Below are 20,572 nucleotides of genomic sequence, written 5' to 3' on the forward strand. Positions count from 1 at the left end.
ACATGATAATCGATAGCTAATTCTACACCTTTTATGTTTCAATTTCAAGCAACATGTTAACCTCGTATCAAAAGTATCTTTTTACCTTCTATTTTGGACATAGCTGAGTCTTTCATATTTGATTACAATCAAGTCTTTAATCAACAAAGAAGTAATCGTTTACCAAGCGATATTCCGTTATTGTCAAATTCATCAACTCATTTAGAATTCCTTTAATACCTGGACATGAAGAAAGGTTTCTTTATTTTTTCTTTGGGATGGGTAACCAAATTGTGTGCAGGTCCGGTTTAAAGTACGATCGCCATTTCAACTGTTATGATTCTTTTCAGTGCTGCTCGAAAGAAAAACAAACAAAGAAACAAAGAAATACAAAATTGATTTTTAGGTTTTAAAACATGCAAATGCTCTCAGTTTATAGTAAACTTTGATCATTCATTTAATATTCGGATGCCATGCAATTACATCATGGTATTCTATGAATATGACATTTTCCTGAGATCAGTCACGATAAAGACAATATGATATTGCATTACCTGGCGGTGGCTTTGTCGTTGTTGTTTCTGGTGTCGTTGTTTCGGGGGGAGGTGTTGTAGATGGTGGAGGTTGTGTTGTTGTAATTTCGGGCGTTGTTGGTTTTGGCCAACATTTAGGAGGACACGTGGTACCACAACAGAGGAACCTTATTTCGTAATCCCTACAAGGGGGACGCAGAGGACCATTTCTGCACTGCAGACCAATGTCAGGGTCACACGTTGCAGCGTCGTTGGTCTCGTTGGCGTACATATGAGTGTCGACAGTTCGGCATTCCACGTCTCTGCGGATGATGCACATGGCTGGGAATCCGGGATAGTGCTGAACATCCGAAAGAAGTTCCTCTTCCACAAGAGCATCGCTTGCCAACCTACCAGGGGCCTCATCGTTGCACCAAGGTGTCCAGACGCAGAAATTCAGACATTTGCGGCAATCTGTCAAATCAAGGTACGTTTTATATATCGGACTGTCAACAAATAACAAAGACTAGAATCCTCGGCTGAGGCCATTGATGACAAAAGGATACTGAAATCTTCCTGAAACTCAAGTTCAACAGCTGATATCACATGATAATCGATAGCTAATTCTACACCTTTTATGTTTCAATTTCAAGCAACATGTTAACCTCGTATCAAAAGTATCTTTTTACCTTCTATTTTGGACATAGCTGAGTCTTTCATATTTGATTACAATCAAGTCTTTAATCAACAAAGAAGTAATCGTTTACCAAGCGATATTCCGTTATTGTCAAATTCATCAACTCATTTAGAATTCCTTTAATACCTGGACATGAAGAAAGGTTTCTTTATTTTTTCTTTGGGATGGGTAACCAAATTGTGTGCAGGTCCGGTTTAAAGTACGATCGCCATTTCAACTGTTATGATTCTTTTCAGTGTTGCTCGAAAGAAAAACAAACAAAGAAACAAAGAAATACAAAATTGATTTTTAGGTTTTAAAACATGCAAATGCTCTCAGTTTATAGTAAACTTTGATCATTCATTTAATATTCGGATGCCATGCAATTACATCATGGTATTCTATGAATATGACATTTTCCTGAGATCAGTCACGATAAAGACAATATGATATTGCATTACCTGGCGGTGGCTTTGTCGTTGTTGTTTCTGGTGTCGTTGTTTCGGGGGGAGGTGTTGTAGATGGTGGAGGTTGTGTTGTTGTAATTTCGGGCGTTGTTGGTTTTGGCCAACATTTAGGAGGACACGTGGTACCACAACAGAGGAACCTTATTTCGTAATCCCTACAAGGGGGACGCAGAGGACCATTTCTGCACTGCAGACCAATGTCAGGGTCACACGTTGCAGCGTCGTTGGTCTCGTTGGCGTACATATGAGTGTCGACAGTTCGGCATTCCACGTCTCTGCGGATGATGCACATGGCTGGGAATCCGGGATAGTGCTGAACATCCGAAAGAAGTTCCTCTTCCACAAGAGCATCGCTTGCCAACCTACCAGGGGCCTCATCGTTGCACCAAGGTGTCCAGACGCAGAAATTCAGACATTTGCGGCAATCTGTCAAATCAAGGTACGTTTTATATATCGGACTGTCAACAAATAACAAAGACTAGAATCCTCGGCTGAGGCCATTGATGACAAAAGGATACTGAAATCTTCCTGAAACTCAAGTTCAACAGCTGATATCACATGATAATCGATAGCTAATTCTACACCTTTTATGTTTCAATTTCAAGCAACATGTTAACCTCGTATCAAAAGTATCTTTTTACCTTCTATTTTGGACATAGCTGAGTCTTTCATATTTGATTACAATCAAGTCTTTAATCAACAAAGAAGTAATCGTTTACCAAGCGATATTCCGTTATTGTCAAATTCATCAACTCATTTAGAATTCCTTTAATACCTGGACATGAAGAAAGGTTTCTTTATTTTTTCTTTGGGATGGGTAACCAAATTGTGTGCAGGTCCGGTTTAAAGTACGATCGCCATTTCAACTGTTATGATTCTTTTCAGTGCTGCTCGAAAGAAAAACAAACAAAGAAACAAAGAAATACAAAATTGATTTTTAGGTTTTAAAACATGCAAATGCTCTCAGTTTATAGTAAACTTTGATCATTCATTTAATATTCGGATGCCATGCAATTACATCATGGTATTCTATGAATATGACATTTTCCTGAGATCAGTCACGATAAAGACAATATGATATTGCATTACCTGGCGGTGGCTTTGTCGTTGTTGTTTCTGGTGTCGTTGTTTCGGGGGGAGGTGTTGTAGATGGTGGAGGTTGTGTTGTTGTAATTTCGGGCGTTGTTGGTTTTGGCCAACATTTAGGAGGACACGTGGTACCACAACAGAGGAACCTTATTTCGTAATCCCTACAAGGGGGACGCAGAGGACCATTTCTGCACTGCAGACCAATGTCAGGGTCACACGTTGCAGCGTCGTTGGTCTCGTTGGCGTACATATGAGTGTCGACAGTTCGGCATTCCACGTCTCTGCGGATGATGCACATGGCTGGGAATCCGGGATAGTGCTGAACATCCGAAAGAAGTTCCTCTTCCACAAGAGCATCGCTTGCCAACCTACCAGGGGCCTCATCGTTGCACCAAGGTGTCCAGACGCAGAAATTCAGACATTTGCGGCAATCTGTCAAATCAAGGTACGTTTTATATATCGGACTGTCAACAAATAACAAAGACTAGAATCCTCGGCTGAGGCCATTGATGACAAAAGGATACTGAAATCTTCCTGAAACTCAAGTTCAACAGCTGATATCACATGATAATCGATAGCTAATTCTACACCTTTTATGTTTCAATTTCAAGCAACATGTTAACCTCGTATCAAAAGTATCTTTTTACCTTCTATTTTGGACATAGCTGAGTCTTTCATATTTGATTACAATCAAGTCTTTAATCAACAAAGAAGTAATCGTTTACCAAGCGATATTCCGTTATTGTCAAATTCATCAACTCATTTAGAATTCCTTTAATACCTGGACATGAAGAAAGGTTTCTTTATTTTTTCTTTGGGATGGGTAACCAAATTGTGTGCAGGTCCGGTTTAAAGTACGATCGCCATTTCAACTGTTATGATTCTTTTCAGTGTTGCTCGAAAGAAAAACAAACAAAGAAACAAAGAAATACAAAATTGATTTTTAGGTTTTAAAACATGCAAATGCTCTCAGTTTATAGTAAACTTTGATCATTCATTTGATATTCGGATGCCATGCAATTACATCATGGTATTCTATGAATATGACATTTTCCTGAGATCAGTCACGATAAAGACAATATGATATTGCATTACCTGGCGGTGGCTTTGTCGTTGTTGTTTCTGGTGTCGTTGTTTCGGGGGGAGGTGTTGTAGATGGTGGAGGTTGTGTTGTTGTAATTTCGGGCGTTGTTGGTTTTGGCCAACATTTAGGAGGACACGTGGTACCACAACAGAGGAACCTTATTTCGTAATCCCTACAAGGGGGACGCAGAGGACCATTTCTGCACTGCAGACCAATGTCAGGGTCACACGTTGCAGCGTCGTTGGTCTCGTTGGCGTACATATGAGTGTCGACAGTTCGGCATTCCACGTCTCTGCGGATGATGCACATGGCTGGGAATCCGGGATAGTGCTGAACATCCGAAAGAAGTTCCTCTTCCACAAGAGCATCGCTTGCCAACCTACCAGGGGCCTCATCGTTGCACCAAGGTGTCCAGACGCAGAAATTCAGACATTTGCGGCAATCTGTCAAATCAAGGTACGTTTTATATATCGGACTGTCAACAAATAACAAAGACTAGAATCCTCGGCTGAGGCCATTGATGACAAAAGGATACTGAAATCTTCCTGAAACTCAAGTTCAACAGCTGATATCACATGATAATCGATAGCTAATTCTACACCTTTTATGTTTCAATTTCAAGCAACATGTTAACCTCGTATCAAAAGTATCTTTTTACCTTCTATTTTGGACATAGCTGAGTCTTTCATATTTGATTACAATCAAGTCTTTAATCAACAAAGAAGTAATCGTTTACCAAGCGATATTCCGTTATTGTCAAATTCATCAACTCATTTAGAATTCCTTTAATACCTGGACATGAAGAAAGGTTTCTTTATTTTTTCTTTGGGATGGGTAACCAAATTGTGTGCAGGTCCGGTTTAAAGTACGATCGCCATTTCAACTGTTATGATTCTTTTCAGTGTTGCTCGAAAGAAAAACAAACAAAGAAACAAAGAAATACAAAATTGATTTTTAGGTTTTAAAACATGCAAATGCTCTCAGTTTATAGTAAACTTTGATCATTCATTTAATATTCGGATGCCATGCAATTACATCATGGTATTCTATGAATATGACATTTTCCTGAGATCAGTCACGATAAAGACAATATGATATTGCATTACCTGGCGGTGGCTTTGTCGTTGTTGTTTCTGGTGTCGTTGTTTCGGGGGGAGGTGTTGTAGATGGTGGAGGTTGTGTTGTTGTAATTTCGGGCGTTGTTGGTTTTGGCCAACATTTAGGAGGACACGTGGTACCACAACAGAGGAACCTTATTTCGTAATCCCTACAAGGGGGACGCAGAGGACCATTTCTGCACTGCAGACCAATGTCAGGGTCACACGTTGCAGCGTCGTTGGTCTCGTTGGCGTACATATGAGTGTCGACAGTTCGGCATTCCACGTCTCTGCGGATGATGCACATGGCTGGGAATCCGGGATAGTGCTGAACATCCGAAAGAAGTTCCTCTTCCACAAGAGCATCGCTTGCCAACCTACCAGGGGCCTCATCGTTGCACCAAGGTGTCCAGACGCAGAAATTCAGACATTTGCGGCAATCTGTCAAATCAAGGTACGTTTTATATATCGGACTGTCAACAAATAACAAAGACTAGAATCCTCGGCTGAGGCCATTGATGACAAAAGGATACTGAAATCTTCCTGAAACTCAAGTTCAACAGCTGATATCACATGATAATCGATAGCTAATTCTACACCTTTTATGTTTCAATTTCAAGCAACATGTTAACCTCGTATCAAAAGTATCTTTTTACCTTCTATTTTGGACATAGCTGAGTCTTTCATATTTGATTACAATCAAGTCTTTAATCAACAAAGAAGTAATCGTTTACCAAGCGATATTCCGTTATTGTCAAATTCATCAACTCATTTAGAATTCCTTTAATACCTGGACATGAAGAAAGGTTTCTTTATTTTTTCTTTGGGATGGGTAACCAAATTGTGTGCAGGTCCGGTTTAAAGTACGATCGCCATTTCAACTGTTATGATTCTTTTCAGTGTTGCTCGAAAGAAAAACAAACAAAGAAACAAAGAAATACAAAATTGATTTTTAGGTTTTAAAACATGCAAATGCTCTCAGTTTATAGTAAACTTTGATCATTCATTTAATATTCGGATGCCATGCAATTACATCATGGTATTCTATGAATATGACATTTTCCTGAGATCAGTCACGATAAAGACAATATGATATTGCATTACCTGGCGGTGGCTTTGTCGTTGTTGTTTCTGGTGTCGTTGTTTCGGGGGGAGGTGTTGTAGATGGTGGAGGTTGTGTTGTTGTAATTTCGGGCGTTGTTGGTTTTGGCCAACATTTAGGAGGACACGTGGTACCACAACAGAGGAACCTTATTTCGTAATCCCTACAAGGGGGACGCAGAGGACCATTTCTGCACTGCAGACCAATGTCAGGGTCACACGTTGCAGCGTCGTTGGTCTCGTTGGCGTACATATGAGTGTCGACAGTTCGGCATTCCACGTCTCTGCGGATGATGCACATGGCTGGGAATCCGGGATAGTGCTGAACATCCGAAAGAAGTTCCTCTTCCACAAGAGCATCGCTTGCCAACCTACCAGGGGCCTCATCGTTGCACCAAGGTGTCCAGACGCAGAAATTCAGACATTTGCGGCAATCTGTCAAATCAAGGTACGTTTTATATATCGGACTGTCAACAAATAACAAAGACTAGAATCCTCGGCTGAGGCCATTGATGACAAAAGGATACTGAAATCTTCCTGAAACTCAAGTTCAACAGCTGATATCACATGATAATCGATAGCTAATTCTACACCTTTTATGTTTCAATTTCAAGCAACATGTTAACCTCGTATCAAAAGTATCTTTTTACCTTCTATTTTGGACATAGCTGAGTCTTTCATATTTGATTACAATCAAGTCTTTAATCAACAAAGAAGTAATCGTTTACCAAGCGATATTCCGTTATTGTCAAATTCATCAACTCATTTAGAATTCCTTTAATACCTGGACATGAAGAAAGGTTTCTTTATTTTTTCTTTGGGATGGGTAACCAAATTGTGTGCAGGTCCGGTTTAAAGTACGATCGCCATTTCAACTGTTATGATTCTTTTCAGTGCTGCTCGAAAGAAAAACAAACAAAGAAACAAAGAAATACAAAATTGATTTTTAGGTTTTAAAACATGCAAATGCTCTCAGTTTATAGTAAACTTTGATCATTCATTTAATATTCGGATGCCATGCAATTACATCATGGTATTCTATGAATATGACATTTTCCTGAGATCAGTCACGATAAAGACAATATGATATTGCATTACCTGGCGGTGGCTTTGTCGTTGTTGTTTCTGGTGTCGTTGTTTCGGGGGGAGGTGTTGTAGATGGTGGAGGTTGTGTTGTTGTAATTTCGGGCGTTGTTGGTTTTGGCCAACATTTAGGAGGACACGTGGTACCACAACAGAGGAACCTTATTTCGTAATCCCTACAAGGGGGACGCAGAGGACCATTTCTGCACTGCAGACCAATGTCAGGGTCACACGTTGCAGCGTCGTTGGTCTCGTTGGCGTACATATGAGTGTCGACAGTTCGGCATTCCACGTCTCTGCGGATGATGCACATGGCTGGGAATCCGGGATAGTGCTGAACATCCGAAAGAAGTTCCTCTTCCACAAGAGCATCGCTTGCCAACCTACCAGGGGCCTCATCGTTGCACCAAGGTGTCCAGACGCAGAAATTCAGACATTTGCGGCAATCTGTCAAATCAAGGTACGTTTTATATATCGGACTGTCAACAAATAACAAAGACTAGAATCCTCGGCTGAGGCCATTGATGACAAAAGGATACTGAAATCTTCCTGAAACTCAAGTTCAACAGCTGATATCACATGATAATCGATAGCTAATTCTACACCTTTTATGTTTCAATTTCAAGCAACATGTTAACCTCGTATCAAAAGTATCTTTTTACCTTCTATTTTGGACATAGCTGAGTCTTTCATATTTGATTACAATCAAGTCTTTAATCAACAAAGAAGTAATCGTTTACCAAGCGATATTCCGTTATTGTCAAATTCATCAACTCATTTAGAATTCCTTTAATACCTGGACATGAAGAAAGGTTTCTTTATTTTTTCTTTGGGATGGGTAACCAAATTGTGTGCAGGTCCGGTTTAAAGTACGATCGCCATTTCAACTGTTATGATTCTTTTCAGTGCTGCTCGAAAGAAAAACAAACAAAGAAACAAAGAAATACAAAATTGATTTTTAGGTTTTAAAACATGCAAATGCTCTCAGTTTATAGTAAACTTTGATCATTCATTTAATATTCGGATGCCATGCAATTACATCATGGTATTCTATGAATATGACATTTTCCTGAGATCAGTCACGATAAAGACAATATGATATTGCATTACCTGGCGGTGGCTTTGTCGTTGTTGTTTCTGGTGTCGTTGTTTCGGGGGGAGGTGTTGTAGATGGTGGAGGTTGTGTTGTTGTAATTTCGGGCGTTGTTGGTTTTGGCCAACATTTAGGAGGACACGTGGTACCACAACAGAGGAACCTTATTTCGTAATCCCTACAAGGGGGACGCAGAGGACCATTTCTGCACTGCAGACCAATGTCAGGGTCACACGTTGCAGCGTCGTTGGTCTCGTTGGCGTACATATGAGTGTCGACAGTTCGGCATTCCACGTCTCTGCGGATGATGCACATGGCTGGGAATCCGGGATAGTGCTGAACATCCGAAAGAAGTTCCTCTTCCACAAGAGCATCGCTTGCCAACCTACCAGGGGCCTCATCGTTGCACCAAGGTGTCCAGACGCAGAAATTCAGACATTTGCGGCAATCTGTCAAATCAAGGTACGTTTTATATATCGGACTGTCAACAAATAACAAAGACTAGAATCCTCGGCTGAGGCCATTGATGACAAAAGGATACTGAAATCTTCCTGAAACTCAAGTTCAACAGCTGATATCACATGATAATCGATAGCTAATTCTACACCTTTTATGTTTCAATTTCAAGCAACATGTTAACCTCGTATCAAAAGTATCTTTTTACCTTCTATTTTGGACATAGCTGAGTCTTTCATATTTGATTACAATCAAGTCTTTAATCAACAAAGAAGTAATCGTTTACCAAGCGATATTCCGTTATTGTCAAATTCATCAACTCATTTAGAATTCCTTTAATACCTGGACATGAAGAAAGGTTTCTTTATTTTTTCTTTGGGATGGGTAACCAAATTGTGTGCAGGTCCGGTTTAAAGTACGATCGCCATTTCAACTGTTATGATTCTTTTCAGTGTTGCTCGAAAGAAAAACAAACAAAGAAACAAAGAAATACAAAATTGATTTTTAGGTTTTAAAACATGCAAATGCTCTCAGTTTATAGTAAACTTTGATCATTCATTTAATATTCGGATGCCATGCAATTACATCATGGTATTCTATGAATATGACATTTTCCTGAGATCAGTCACGATAAAGACAATATGATATTGCATTACCTGGCGGTGGCTTTGTCGTTGTTGTTTCTGGTGTCGTTGTTTCGGGGGGAGGTGTTGTAGATGGTGGAGGTTGTGTTGTTGTAATTTCGGGCGTTGTTGGCTTTGGCCAACATTTAGGAGGACACGTGGTACCACAACAGAGGAACCTTATTTCGTAATCCCTACAAGGGGGACGCAGAGGACCATTTCTGCACTGCAGACCAATGTCAGGGTCACACGTTGCAGCGTCGTTGGTCTCGTTGGCGTACATATGAGTGTCGACAGTTCGGCATTCCACGTCTCTGCGGATGATGCACATGGCTGGGAATCCGGGATAGTGCTGAACATCCGAAAGAAGTTCCTCTTCCACAAGAGCATCGCTTGCCAACCTACCAGGGGCCTCATCGTTGCACCAAGGTGTCCAGACGCAGAAATTCAGACATTTGCGGCAATCTGTCAAATCAAGGTACGTTTTATATATCGGACTGTCAACAAATAACAAAGACTAGAATCCTCGGCTGAGGCCATTGATGACAAAAGGATACTGAAATCTTCCTGAAACTCAAGTTCAACAGCTGATATCACATGATAATCGATAGCTAATTCTACACCTTTTATGTTTCAATTTCAAGCAACATGTTAACCTCGTATCAAAAGTATCTTTTTACCTTCTATTTTGGACATAGCTGAGTCTTTCATATTTGATTACAATCAAGTCTTTAATCAACAAAGAAGTAATCGTTTACCAAGCGATATTCCGTTATTGTCAAATTCATCAACTCATTTAGAATTCCTTTAATACCTGGACATGAAGAAAGGTTTCTTTATTTTTTCTTTGGGATGGGTAACCAAATTGTGTGCAGGTCCGGTTTAAAGTACGATCGCCATTTCAACTGTTATGATTCTTTTCAGTGCTGCTCGAAAGAAAAACAAACAAAGAAACAAAGAAATACAAAATTGATTTTTAGGTTTTAAAACATGCAAATGCTCTCAGTTTATAGTAAACTTTGATCATTCATTTAATATTCGGATGCCATGCAATTACATCATGGTATTCTATGAATATGACATTTTCCTGAGATCAGTCACGATAAAGACAATATGATATTGCATTACCTGGCGGTGGCTTTGTCGTTGTTGTTTCTGGTGTCGTTGTTTCGGGGGGAGGTGTTGTAGATGGTGGAGGTTGTGTTGTTGTAATTTCGGGCGTTGTTGGTTTTGGCCAACATTTAGGAGGACACGTGGTACCACAACAGAGGAACCTTATTTCGTAATCCCTACAAGGGGGACGCAGAGGACCATTTCTGCACTGCAGACCAATGTCAGGGTCACACGTTGCAGCGTCGTTGGTCTCGTTGGCGTACATATGAGTGTCGACAGTTCGGCATTCCACGTCTCTGCGGATGATGCACATGGCTGGGAATCCGGGATAGTGCTGAACATCCGAAAGAAGTTCCTCTTCCACAAGAGCATCGCTTGCCAACCTACCAGGGGCCTCATCGTTGCACCAAGGTGTCCAGACGCAGAAATTCAGACATTTGCGGCAATCTGTCAAATCAAGGTACGTTTTATATATCGGACTGTCAACAAATAACAAAGACTAGAATCCTCGGCTGAGGCCATTGATGACAAAAGGATACTGAAATCTTCCTGAAACTCAAGTTCAACAGCTGATATCACATGATAATCGATAGCTAATTCTACACCTTTTATGTTTCAATTTCAAGCAACATGTTAACCTCGTATCAAAAGTATCTTTTTACCTTCTATTTTGGACATAGCTGAGTCTTTCATATTTGATTACAATCAAGTCTTTAATCAACAAAGAAGTAATCGTTTACCAAGCGATATTCCGTTATTGTCAAATTCATCAACTCATTTAGAATTCCTTTAATACCTGGACATGAAGAAAGGTTTCTTTATTTTTTCTTTGGGATGGGTAACCAAATTGTGTGCAGGTCCGGTTTAAAGTACGATCGCCATTTCAACTGTTATGATTCTTTTCAGTGTTGCTCGAAAGAAAAACAAACAAAGAAACAAAGAAATACAAAATTGATTTTTAGGTTTTAAAACATGCAAATGCTCTCAGTTTATAGTAAACTTTGATCATTCATTTAATATTCGGATGCCATGCAATTACATCATGGTATTCTATGAATATGACATTTTCCTGAGATCAGTCACGATAAAGACAATATGATATTGCATTACCTGGCGGTGGCTTTGTCGTTGTTGTTTCTGGTGTCGTTGTTTCGGGGGGAGGTGTTGTAGATGGTGGAGGTTGTGTTGTTGTAATTTCGGGCGTTGTTGGTTTTGGCCAACATTTAGGAGGACACGTGGTACCACAACAGAGGAACCTTATTTCGTAATCCCTACAAGGGGGACGCAGAGGACCATTTCTGCACTGCAGACCAATGTCAGGGTCACACGTTGCAGCGTCGTTGGTCTCGTTGGCGTACATATGAGTGTCGACAGTTCGGCATTCCACGTCTCTGCGGATGATGCACATGGCTGGGAATCCGGGATAGTGCTGAACATCCGAAAGAAGTTCCTCTTCCACAAGAGCATCGCTTGCCAACCTACCAGGGGCCTCATCGTTGCACCAAGGTGTCCAGACGCAGAAATTCAGACATTTGCGGCAATCTGTCAAATCAAGGTACGTTTTATATATCGGACTGTCAACAAATAACAAAGACTAGAATCCTCGGCTGAGGCCATTGATGACAAAAGGATACTGAAATCTTCCTGAAACTCAAGTTCAACAGCTGATATCACATGATAATCGATAGCTAATTCTACACCTTTTATGTTTCAATTTCAAGCAACATGTTAACCTCGTATCAAAAGTATCTTTTTACCTTCTATTTTGGACATAGCTGAGTCTTTCATATTTGATTACAATCAAGTCTTTAATCAACAAAGAAGTAATCGTTTACCAAGCGATATTCCGTTATTGTCAAATTCATCAACTCATTTAGAATTCCTTTAATACCTGGACATGAAGAAAGGTTTCTTTATTTTTTCTTTGGGATGGGTAACCAAATTGTGTGCAGGTCCGGTTTAAAGTACGATCGCCATTTCAACTGTTATGATTCTTTTCAGTGCTGCTCGAAAGAAAAACAAACAAAGAAACAAAGAAATACAAAATTGATTTTTAGGTTTTAAAACATGCAAATGCTCTCAGTTTATAGTAAACTTTGATCATTCATTTAATATTCGGATGCCATGCAATTACATCATGGTATTCTATGAATATGACATTTTCCTGAGATCAGTCACGATAAAGACAATATGATATTGCATTACCTGGCGGTGGCTTTGTCGTTGTTGTTTCTGGTGTCGTTGTTTCGGGGGGAGGTGTTGTAGATGGTGGAGGTTGTGTTGTTGTAATTTCGGGCGTTGTTGGTTTTGGCCAACATTTAGGAGGACACGTGGTACCACAACAGAGGAACCTTATTTCGTAATCCCTACAAGGGGGACGCAGAGGACCATTTCTGCACTGCAGACCAATGTCAGGGTCACACGTTGCAGCGTCGTTGGTCTCGTTGGCGTACATATGAGTGTCGACAGTTCGGCATTCCACGTCTCTGCGGATGATGCACATGGCTGGGAATCCGGGATAGTGCTGAACATCCGAAAGAAGTTCCTCTTCCACAAGAGCATCGCTTGCCAACCTACCAGGGGCCTCATCGTTGCACCAAGGTGTCCAGACGCAGAAATTCAGACATTTGCGGCAATCTGTCAAATCAAGGTACGTTTTATATATCGGACTGTCAACAAATAACAAAGACTAGAATCCTCGGCTGAGGCCATTGATGACAAAAGGATACTGAAATCTTCCTGAAACTCAAGTTCAACAGCTGATATCACATGATAATCGATAGCTAATTCTACACCTTTTATGTTTCAATTTCAAGCAACATGTTAACCTCGTATCAAAAGTATCTTTTTACCTTCTATTTTGGACATAGCTGAGTCTTTCATATTTGATTACAATCAAGCCTTTAATCTACAAAGACGTAATCGTTTACCAAGCGATATTCCGTTATTGTCAAATTCATCAACTCACTTAGAATTCTTTTAATACCTAGACATGAAGAAAGGTTTCTTGACTTTTTCTTTGGGATGGGTAACCAAATTGTGTGCAGGTCCGGTTTAAAGTACGATCGCCATTTCAACTGTTATGATTCTTTTCAGTGTTGCTCGAAAGAAAAACAAACAAAGAAACAAAGAAATACACAATTGATTTTTAGGTTTTAAAACATGCAAATGCTCTCAGTTTATAGTAAACTTTGATCATTCATTTAATATTCGGATGCCATGCAATTACATCATGGTATTCTATGAATATGACATTTTCCTGAGATCAGTCACGATAAAGACAGTATGATATTTCATTACCTGGCGGTGGCTTTGTCGGGGTTGTTTCTGGTGTCGTTGTTTCGGGGGGAGGTGTTGTAGATGGTGGAGGTTGTGTTGTTGTAATTTCGGGCGTTGTTGGTTTTGGCCAACATTTAGGAGGACACGTGGTACCACAACAGAGGAACCTTATTTCGTAATCCCTACAAGGGGGACGCAGAGGACCATTTCTGCACTGCAGACCAATGTCAGGGTCACACGTTGCAGCGTCGTTGGTCTCGTTGGCGTACATATGAGTGTCGACAGTTCGGCATTCCACGTCTCTGCGGATGATGCACATGGCTGGGAATCCGGGATAGTGCTGAACATCCGAAAGAAGTTCCTCTTCCACAAGAGCATCGCTTGCCAACCTACCAGGGGCCTCATCGTTGCACCAAGGTGTCCAGACGCAGAAATTCAGACATTTGCGGCAATCTGTCAAATCAAGGTACGTTTTATATATCGGACTGTCAACAAATAACAAAGACTAGAATCCTCGGCTGAGGCCATTGATGACAAAAGGATACTGAAATCTTCCTGAAACTCAAGTTCAACAGCTGATATCACATGATAATCGATAGCTAATTCTACACCTTTTATGTTTCAATTTCAAGCAACATGTTAACCTCGTATCAAAATTATCTTTTTACCTTCTATTTTGGACATAGCTGAGTCTTTCATATTTGATTACAATCAAGCCTTTAATCAACAAAGACGTAATCGTTTACCAAGTGATATTCCGTTATTGTCAAATTCATCAACTCACTTAGAATTCTTTTAATACCTAGACATGAAGAAAGGTTTCTTTATTTTTTCTTTGGGATGGGTAACCAAATTGTGTGCAGGTCCGGTTTAAAGTACGATCGCCATTTCAACTGTTATGATTCTTTTCAGTGTTGCTCGAAAGAAAAACAAACAAAGAAACAAAGAAATACAAAATTGATTTTTAGGTTTTAAAACATGCAAATGCTCTCAGTTTATAGTAAACTTTGATCATTCATTTAATATTCGGATGCCATGCAATTACATCATGGTATTCTATGAATATGACATTTTCCTGAGATCAGTCACGATAAAGACAATATGATATTGCATTACCTGGCGGTGGCTTTGTCGGGGTTGTTTCTGGTGTCGTTGTTTCGGGGGGAGGTGTTGTAGATGGTGGAGGTTGTGTTGTTGTAATTTCGGGCGTTGTTGGTTTTGGCCAACATTTAGGAGGACACGTGGTACCACAACAGAGGAACCTTATTTCGTAATCCCTACAAGGGGGACGCAGAGGACCATTTCTGCACTGCAGACCAATGTCAGGGTCACACGTTGCAGCGTCGTTGGTCTCGTTGGCGTACATATGAGTGTCGACAGTTCGGCATTCCACGTCTCTGCGGATGATGCACATGGCTGGGAATCCGGGATAGTGCTGAACATCCGAAAGAAGTTCCTCTTCCACAAGAGCATCGCTTGCCAACCTACCAGGGGCCTCATCGTTGCACCAAGGTGTCCAGACGCAGAAATTCAGACATATGTGGCAATCTGTCAAATCAAAGAAAATATCATAAAATAACTTTGTAATTCATTTATCCTCTGTAAAATTATGTTGCTTCGAGAAATCAATAAATTCTATCATTTGAAAAAAAAAATATCATGAGTCAAGCTACTCGTAGGAAACAAATTTCTCTACGGCCACCTCTGAGTATTTATGCTAGAGACTTATTTATCAACACTAAAAACGAGAGCTGGTCATAAGATTTTCTATTCCAAGTGTATGCATTGTAAATCTGGATAAATACTTTTTTTTTTCAAATGATAGAATTTATTGATTTCTCGAAGCAACATAATTTTATAGAGGATAAATGAATTACAAAGTTATTACTTCAACACAAAAACATTTCTTTGATACAAACAATTTAAACACATATCTGTGTTTTTTATACTTTTTTTTCAAGTATTTAAATATCTTCTTACTAAAAAACATCTTCTTACTAAAAAAAATCTGGATAAATACTGGTAAACCCTTTACACTTTAACATTTCTCCTGTTTCACATCTACAACGACAAATCTTCTCAGTTTAGTAATGAGGTGGATTTTTTTCTTCCGGGGTTGATATAACAATGAGTAGAGTTATGTTGATGGCAAATTATATCATCAAATTAAGTAAAAATGTTGTATTTGTTTGCAAAATAAATCACAATAAAGACGCTCTGCCATTCCGTTACCTGGTGGTGTCGGTGGTTTCGGTGTTGGCGGAGGTCGCGTTTTAGGCGTAGTTGTTTCAATGATGATTGGTGTAGTTGTAGGAGGAGGAGGAGGTGGTGGTGTTGGCCGACATTTAGGAGGACACGTGGTACCACAACAGAGGAACCTTATTTCGTAATCCCTACAAGGGGGACGCAGAGGACCATTTCTGCACTGCAGACCAATGTCAGGGTCACACGTTGCAGCGTCGTCGGTCTCGTTGGCGTACATATGAGTGTCGACAGTTCGGCATTCCACGTCTCTGCGGATGATGCAGAAGGCTGGGAATCCGGGATAGTGCTGAACGTCCGAAAGAAGTTCCTCTTCCACAAGAGCATCGCTTGCCAACCTACCAGGGGCCTCATCGTTGCACCAAGGTGTCCAGACGCAGAAATTCAAACATTTTCCGCACTCTGTCAAATCAAAGAAAATATCATAAAATAACTTTGTAATTCATTTATCCTCTGTAAAATTATGTTGCTTCGAGAAATCAATAAATTCTATCATTTGAAAAAAAAAATATCATGAGTCAAGCTACTCGTAGGAAACAAATTTCTCTACGGCCATCTCTGAGTATTCATGCTAGAGACTTATTTATCAACACTAAAAACGAGAGCTAGTCATAAGACTTTCTATTCCAAGTGTATGCATTGTAAATCTGGATACATACTTCTTTTTTTCAAAGGATAGAATTTATTGATTTCTCGAAGCAACATAATTTTATAGAGGATAAATGAATTACAAAGTTATTACTTCAACACAAAAACATTTCTTTGATACAAACAATTTAAACACATATCTGTGTTTTTTATACTTTTTTTCAAATATTTAAATATCTTCTTACTAAAAAACATCTTCTTACTAAAAAAAAATCTAGATAAATACTGGTAAACCCTTTGCACTTTAACATTTGTCCTGTTTCACATCTATAACGACAAATCTTCTCAGTTTAGTAATGAGGTGGATTTTTTCTTCCGGGGTAGATATAACAATGAGTAGAGTTATGTTGATGGCAAATTATATCATCAAATTAAGTAAAAATGTTGTATTTGTTTGCAAAATAAATCACAATTAAGACGAGCTGCCATTCCGTTACCTGGTGGTGTCGGTGGTTTCGGTGTTGGCGGAGGTCGCGTTTTAGGCGTAGTTGTTTCAATGATGACTGGTGGTGTAGTTGTAGGAGGAGGAGGAGGTGGTGGTGTTGGCCGACATTTAGGAGGACACGTGGTACCACAACAGAGGAACCTTATTTCGTAATCCCTACAAGGGGGACGCAGAGGACCATTTCTGCACTGCAGACCAATGTCAGGGTCACACGTTGCAGCGTCGTCGGTCTCGTTGGCGTACATATGAGTGTCGACAGTTCGGCATTCCACGTCTCTGCGGATGATGCAGAAGGCTGGGAATCCGGGATAGTGCTGAACGTCCGAAAGAAGTTCCTCTTCCACAAGAGCATCGCTTGCCAACCTACCAGGGGCCTCATCGTTGCACCAAGGTGTCCAGACGCAGAAATTCAAACATTTTCCGCACTCTGTCGAATCAAAGAAAATATCATAAAATAACTTTGTAATTCATTTATCCTCTGTAAAATTATGTTGCTTCGAGAAATCAATAAATTCTATCATTTGAAAAAAAAAAAATATCATGAGTCAAGCTACTCGTAGGAAACAAATTTCTCTACGGCCATCTCTGAGTATTCATGCTAGGGACTTATTTATCAACACTAAAAAAGAGAGCTAGTCATAAGATTTTCTATTCCAAGTGTATGCATTGTAAATCTGGAAAAATACTGGTAAACCCTTTACACTTTAACATTTCTCCTGTTTCACATCTACAACGACAAATCTTCTCAGTTTAGTAATGAGGTGGATTTTTTTCTTCCGGGGTAGATATAACAATGAGTAGAGTTATGTTGATGGCAAATTATATCATCAAATTAAGTAAAAATGTTGTATTTGCTTTTGAAATAAATCACAATAAAGACGCTGTGCCATTCCGTTACCTGGTGGTGTCGGTGGTTTCGGTGTTGGCGGAGGTCGCGTTTTAGGCGTAGTTGTTTCAATGATGACTGGTGGTGTAGTTGTAGGAGGAGGAGGAGGTGGTGGTGTTGGCCGACATTTAGGAGGACACGTGGTACCACAACAGAGGAACCTTATTTCGTAATCCCTACAAGGGGGACGCAGAGGACCATTTCTGCACTGCAGACCAATGTCAGGGTCACACGTTGCAGCGTCGTCGGTCTCGTTGGCGTACATATGAGTGTCGACAGTTCGGCATTCCACGTCTCTGCGGATGATGCAGAAGGCTGGGAATCCGGGATAGTGCTGAACGTCCGAAAGAAGTTCCTCTTCCACAAGAGCATCGCTTGCCAACCTACCAGGGGCCTCATCGTTGCACCAAGGTGTCCAGACGCAGAAATTCAAACATTTTCCGCACTCTGTCAAATCAAAGAAAATATCATAAAATAACTTTGTAATTCATTTATCCTTTGTAAAATTATGTATCTTCGAGAAATCAATAAATTCTATCATTTGAAAAAAAAAATATTATGAGTCAAGCTACTCGTAGGAAACAAATTTCTCTACGGCCATCTCTGAGTATTCATGCTAGAGACTTATTTATCAACACTAAAAACGAGAGCTAGTCAAAAGACTTTCTATTCCAAGTGTATGCATTGTAAATCTGGATAAATACTTTTTTTTTTCAAAGGATAGAATTTATTGATTTCTCGAAGCAACATAATATTACAGAGGATAAATGAATTACAAAGTTATTACTTCAACACAAAAACATTTCTTTGATACAAACAATTTAAACACATATCTGTGTTTTTTATACTTTTTTCAAATATTTAAATATCTTCTTACTAAAAAACATCTTCTTACTAAAAAAAATCTAGATAAATACTGGTAAACCCTTTGCACTTTAACATTTGTCCTGTTTCACATCTATAACGACAAATCTTCTCAGTTTAGTAATGAGGTGGATTTTTTCTTCCGGGGTAGATATAACAATGAGTAGAGTTATGTTGATGGCAAATTATATCATCAAATTAAGTAAAAATGTTGTATTTGTTTGCAAAATAAATCACAATTAAGACGAGCTGCCATTCCGTTACCTGGTGGTGTCGGTGGTTTCGGTGTTGGCGGAGGTCGCGTTTTAGGCGTAGTTGTTTCAATGATGACTGGTGGTGTAGTTGTAGGAGGAGGAGGAGGTGGTGGTGTTGGCCGACATTTAGGAGGACACGTGGTACCACAACAGAGGAACCTTATTTCGTAATCCCTACAAGGGGGACGCAGAGGACCATTTCTGCACTGCAGACCAATGTCAGGGTCACACGTTGCAGCGTCGTCGGTCTCGTTGGCGTACATATGAGTGTCGACAGTTCGGCATTCCACGTCTCTGCGTATGATGCAGAAGGCTGGGAATCCGGGATAGTGCTGAACGTCCGAAAGAAGTTCCTCTTCCACAAGAGCATCGCTTGCCAACCTACCAGGGGCCTCATCGTTGCACCAAGGTGTCCAGACGCAGAAATTCAAACATTTTCCGCACTCTGTCATATCAAAGAAAATATCATGAGTCAAGCTGTTCAGAGGAAACAAATTTCTCTACGGACACTAAAAAAGAGACCTAGTCGTACAAATTTCTATTCCAATTGTATACATTGTAAAATAACACTTTAGTGTACAAATACTGGTAAACCTTTTACACTTTTCCATTTGTCCTGTTTCACATCTATAACGGCAAATCTTTTCAGTTCAGTATTGATGCAGAGTTTACTTCCATGGTAGATATAACACTGACTAGAGTGATGTTGATGACAAATTATATCATTAAATCATACTATAATTCGAGCAACGTTTGTTTGTCTGTCTGTTTGTCTGTCTGTCTGTCTGTCTGTCTGTTCCTCTAGTCCTCCCAGGTCCTTGGTCCGATTTCATTCAAACTTAGTGGGTGGATGCAAGTTCACCGCGAAATTGCCCTTGAGGGGTTCCTTTTTGGAAGGGTCAAGGTCACTGGGTCAAAGGTCAAATAGCTTTTAATCTTCTTCAGCTACAATAATCAGACACCCGATAGAGGGCGCTTTATTGATTTCTTACTTTTCCTACCTTGGCTGCATTGGGAGATGCAATGGCACCTAGGTATGACATATTTTCCCCAGAAATGTCATCAATGGGGATTTCCCAGGTGTAGACCTAGTTATATGGGGATTCCCCCAGAAATATCCTCAATGGGGCTTTCCCAGGTATAGGCATACTTTTTCTTTTCAAATAATAGAATTTATTGATTTCTCGAAGCAACATAATTTTACAGAGGATAAATGAATTACAAAGTTATTACTTCAACACAAAAACATTTCTTTGATACAAACAATTTAAACACATATCTGTGTTTTTTATGCTTTTTTTCAAATATTTAAATAACTTCTTACTAAAAACCATACTATAAAGGGTCGTACAAACGAGAATGCGAAAATAGGATAAAATAACTTTTGGCAGTCCGAAAGCCCGCCCAGGCCCGCCCGACATGGCGACGATGAGTGCACATTGAATAACTTCCACAGGACCATTGCAATTGACTACACACAGCCCCGCCGCCGTACACAAGTGTAACAATTGAGCACAGCGACAGGGCCGCGCACAGCCACATTGTAATGTACAACTAATAA

General features: G+C 39.9%; 1 protein-coding gene across 1 annotated transcript; it reads right to left on the reverse strand.

The window, feature by feature from the left end:
• Nucleotides 1-483: 483 nt before the first annotated feature.
• On the reverse strand, nt 484-19,463 carry LOC139729100 (uncharacterized). Its single transcript, XM_071640023.1, has 18 exons — nt 19,022-19,463; nt 17,906-18,340; nt 17,000-17,434; nt 15,885-16,316; nt 14,769-15,200; nt 13,674-14,105; nt 12,579-13,010; nt 11,484-11,915; nt 10,389-10,820; nt 9,294-9,725; nt 8,199-8,630; nt 7,104-7,535; nt 6,009-6,440; nt 4,914-5,345; nt 3,819-4,250; nt 2,724-3,155; nt 1,629-2,060; nt 484-965 (listed from the first exon to the last, which is right to left on the reverse strand). Exons 1-18 carry the CDS (start codon nt 19,461-19,463, stop codon nt 499-501), a joined length of 7,827 nt encoding a protein of 2,608 aa, XP_071496124.1. The 3' UTR covers nt 484-498.
• Between the last annotated feature and the right edge of the window lie 1,109 nt (nt 19,464-20,572).

The sequence above is a fragment of the Diadema antillarum genome, unplaced genomic scaffold (assembly GCF_040938485.1).
Source record: "Diadema antillarum isolate AM-2024a unplaced genomic scaffold, OU_Dant_1.0 seq00000217_RagTag, whole genome shotgun sequence".
NCBI lineage: Eukaryota > Metazoa > Echinodermata > Echinoidea > Diadematoida > Diadematidae > Diadema > Diadema antillarum.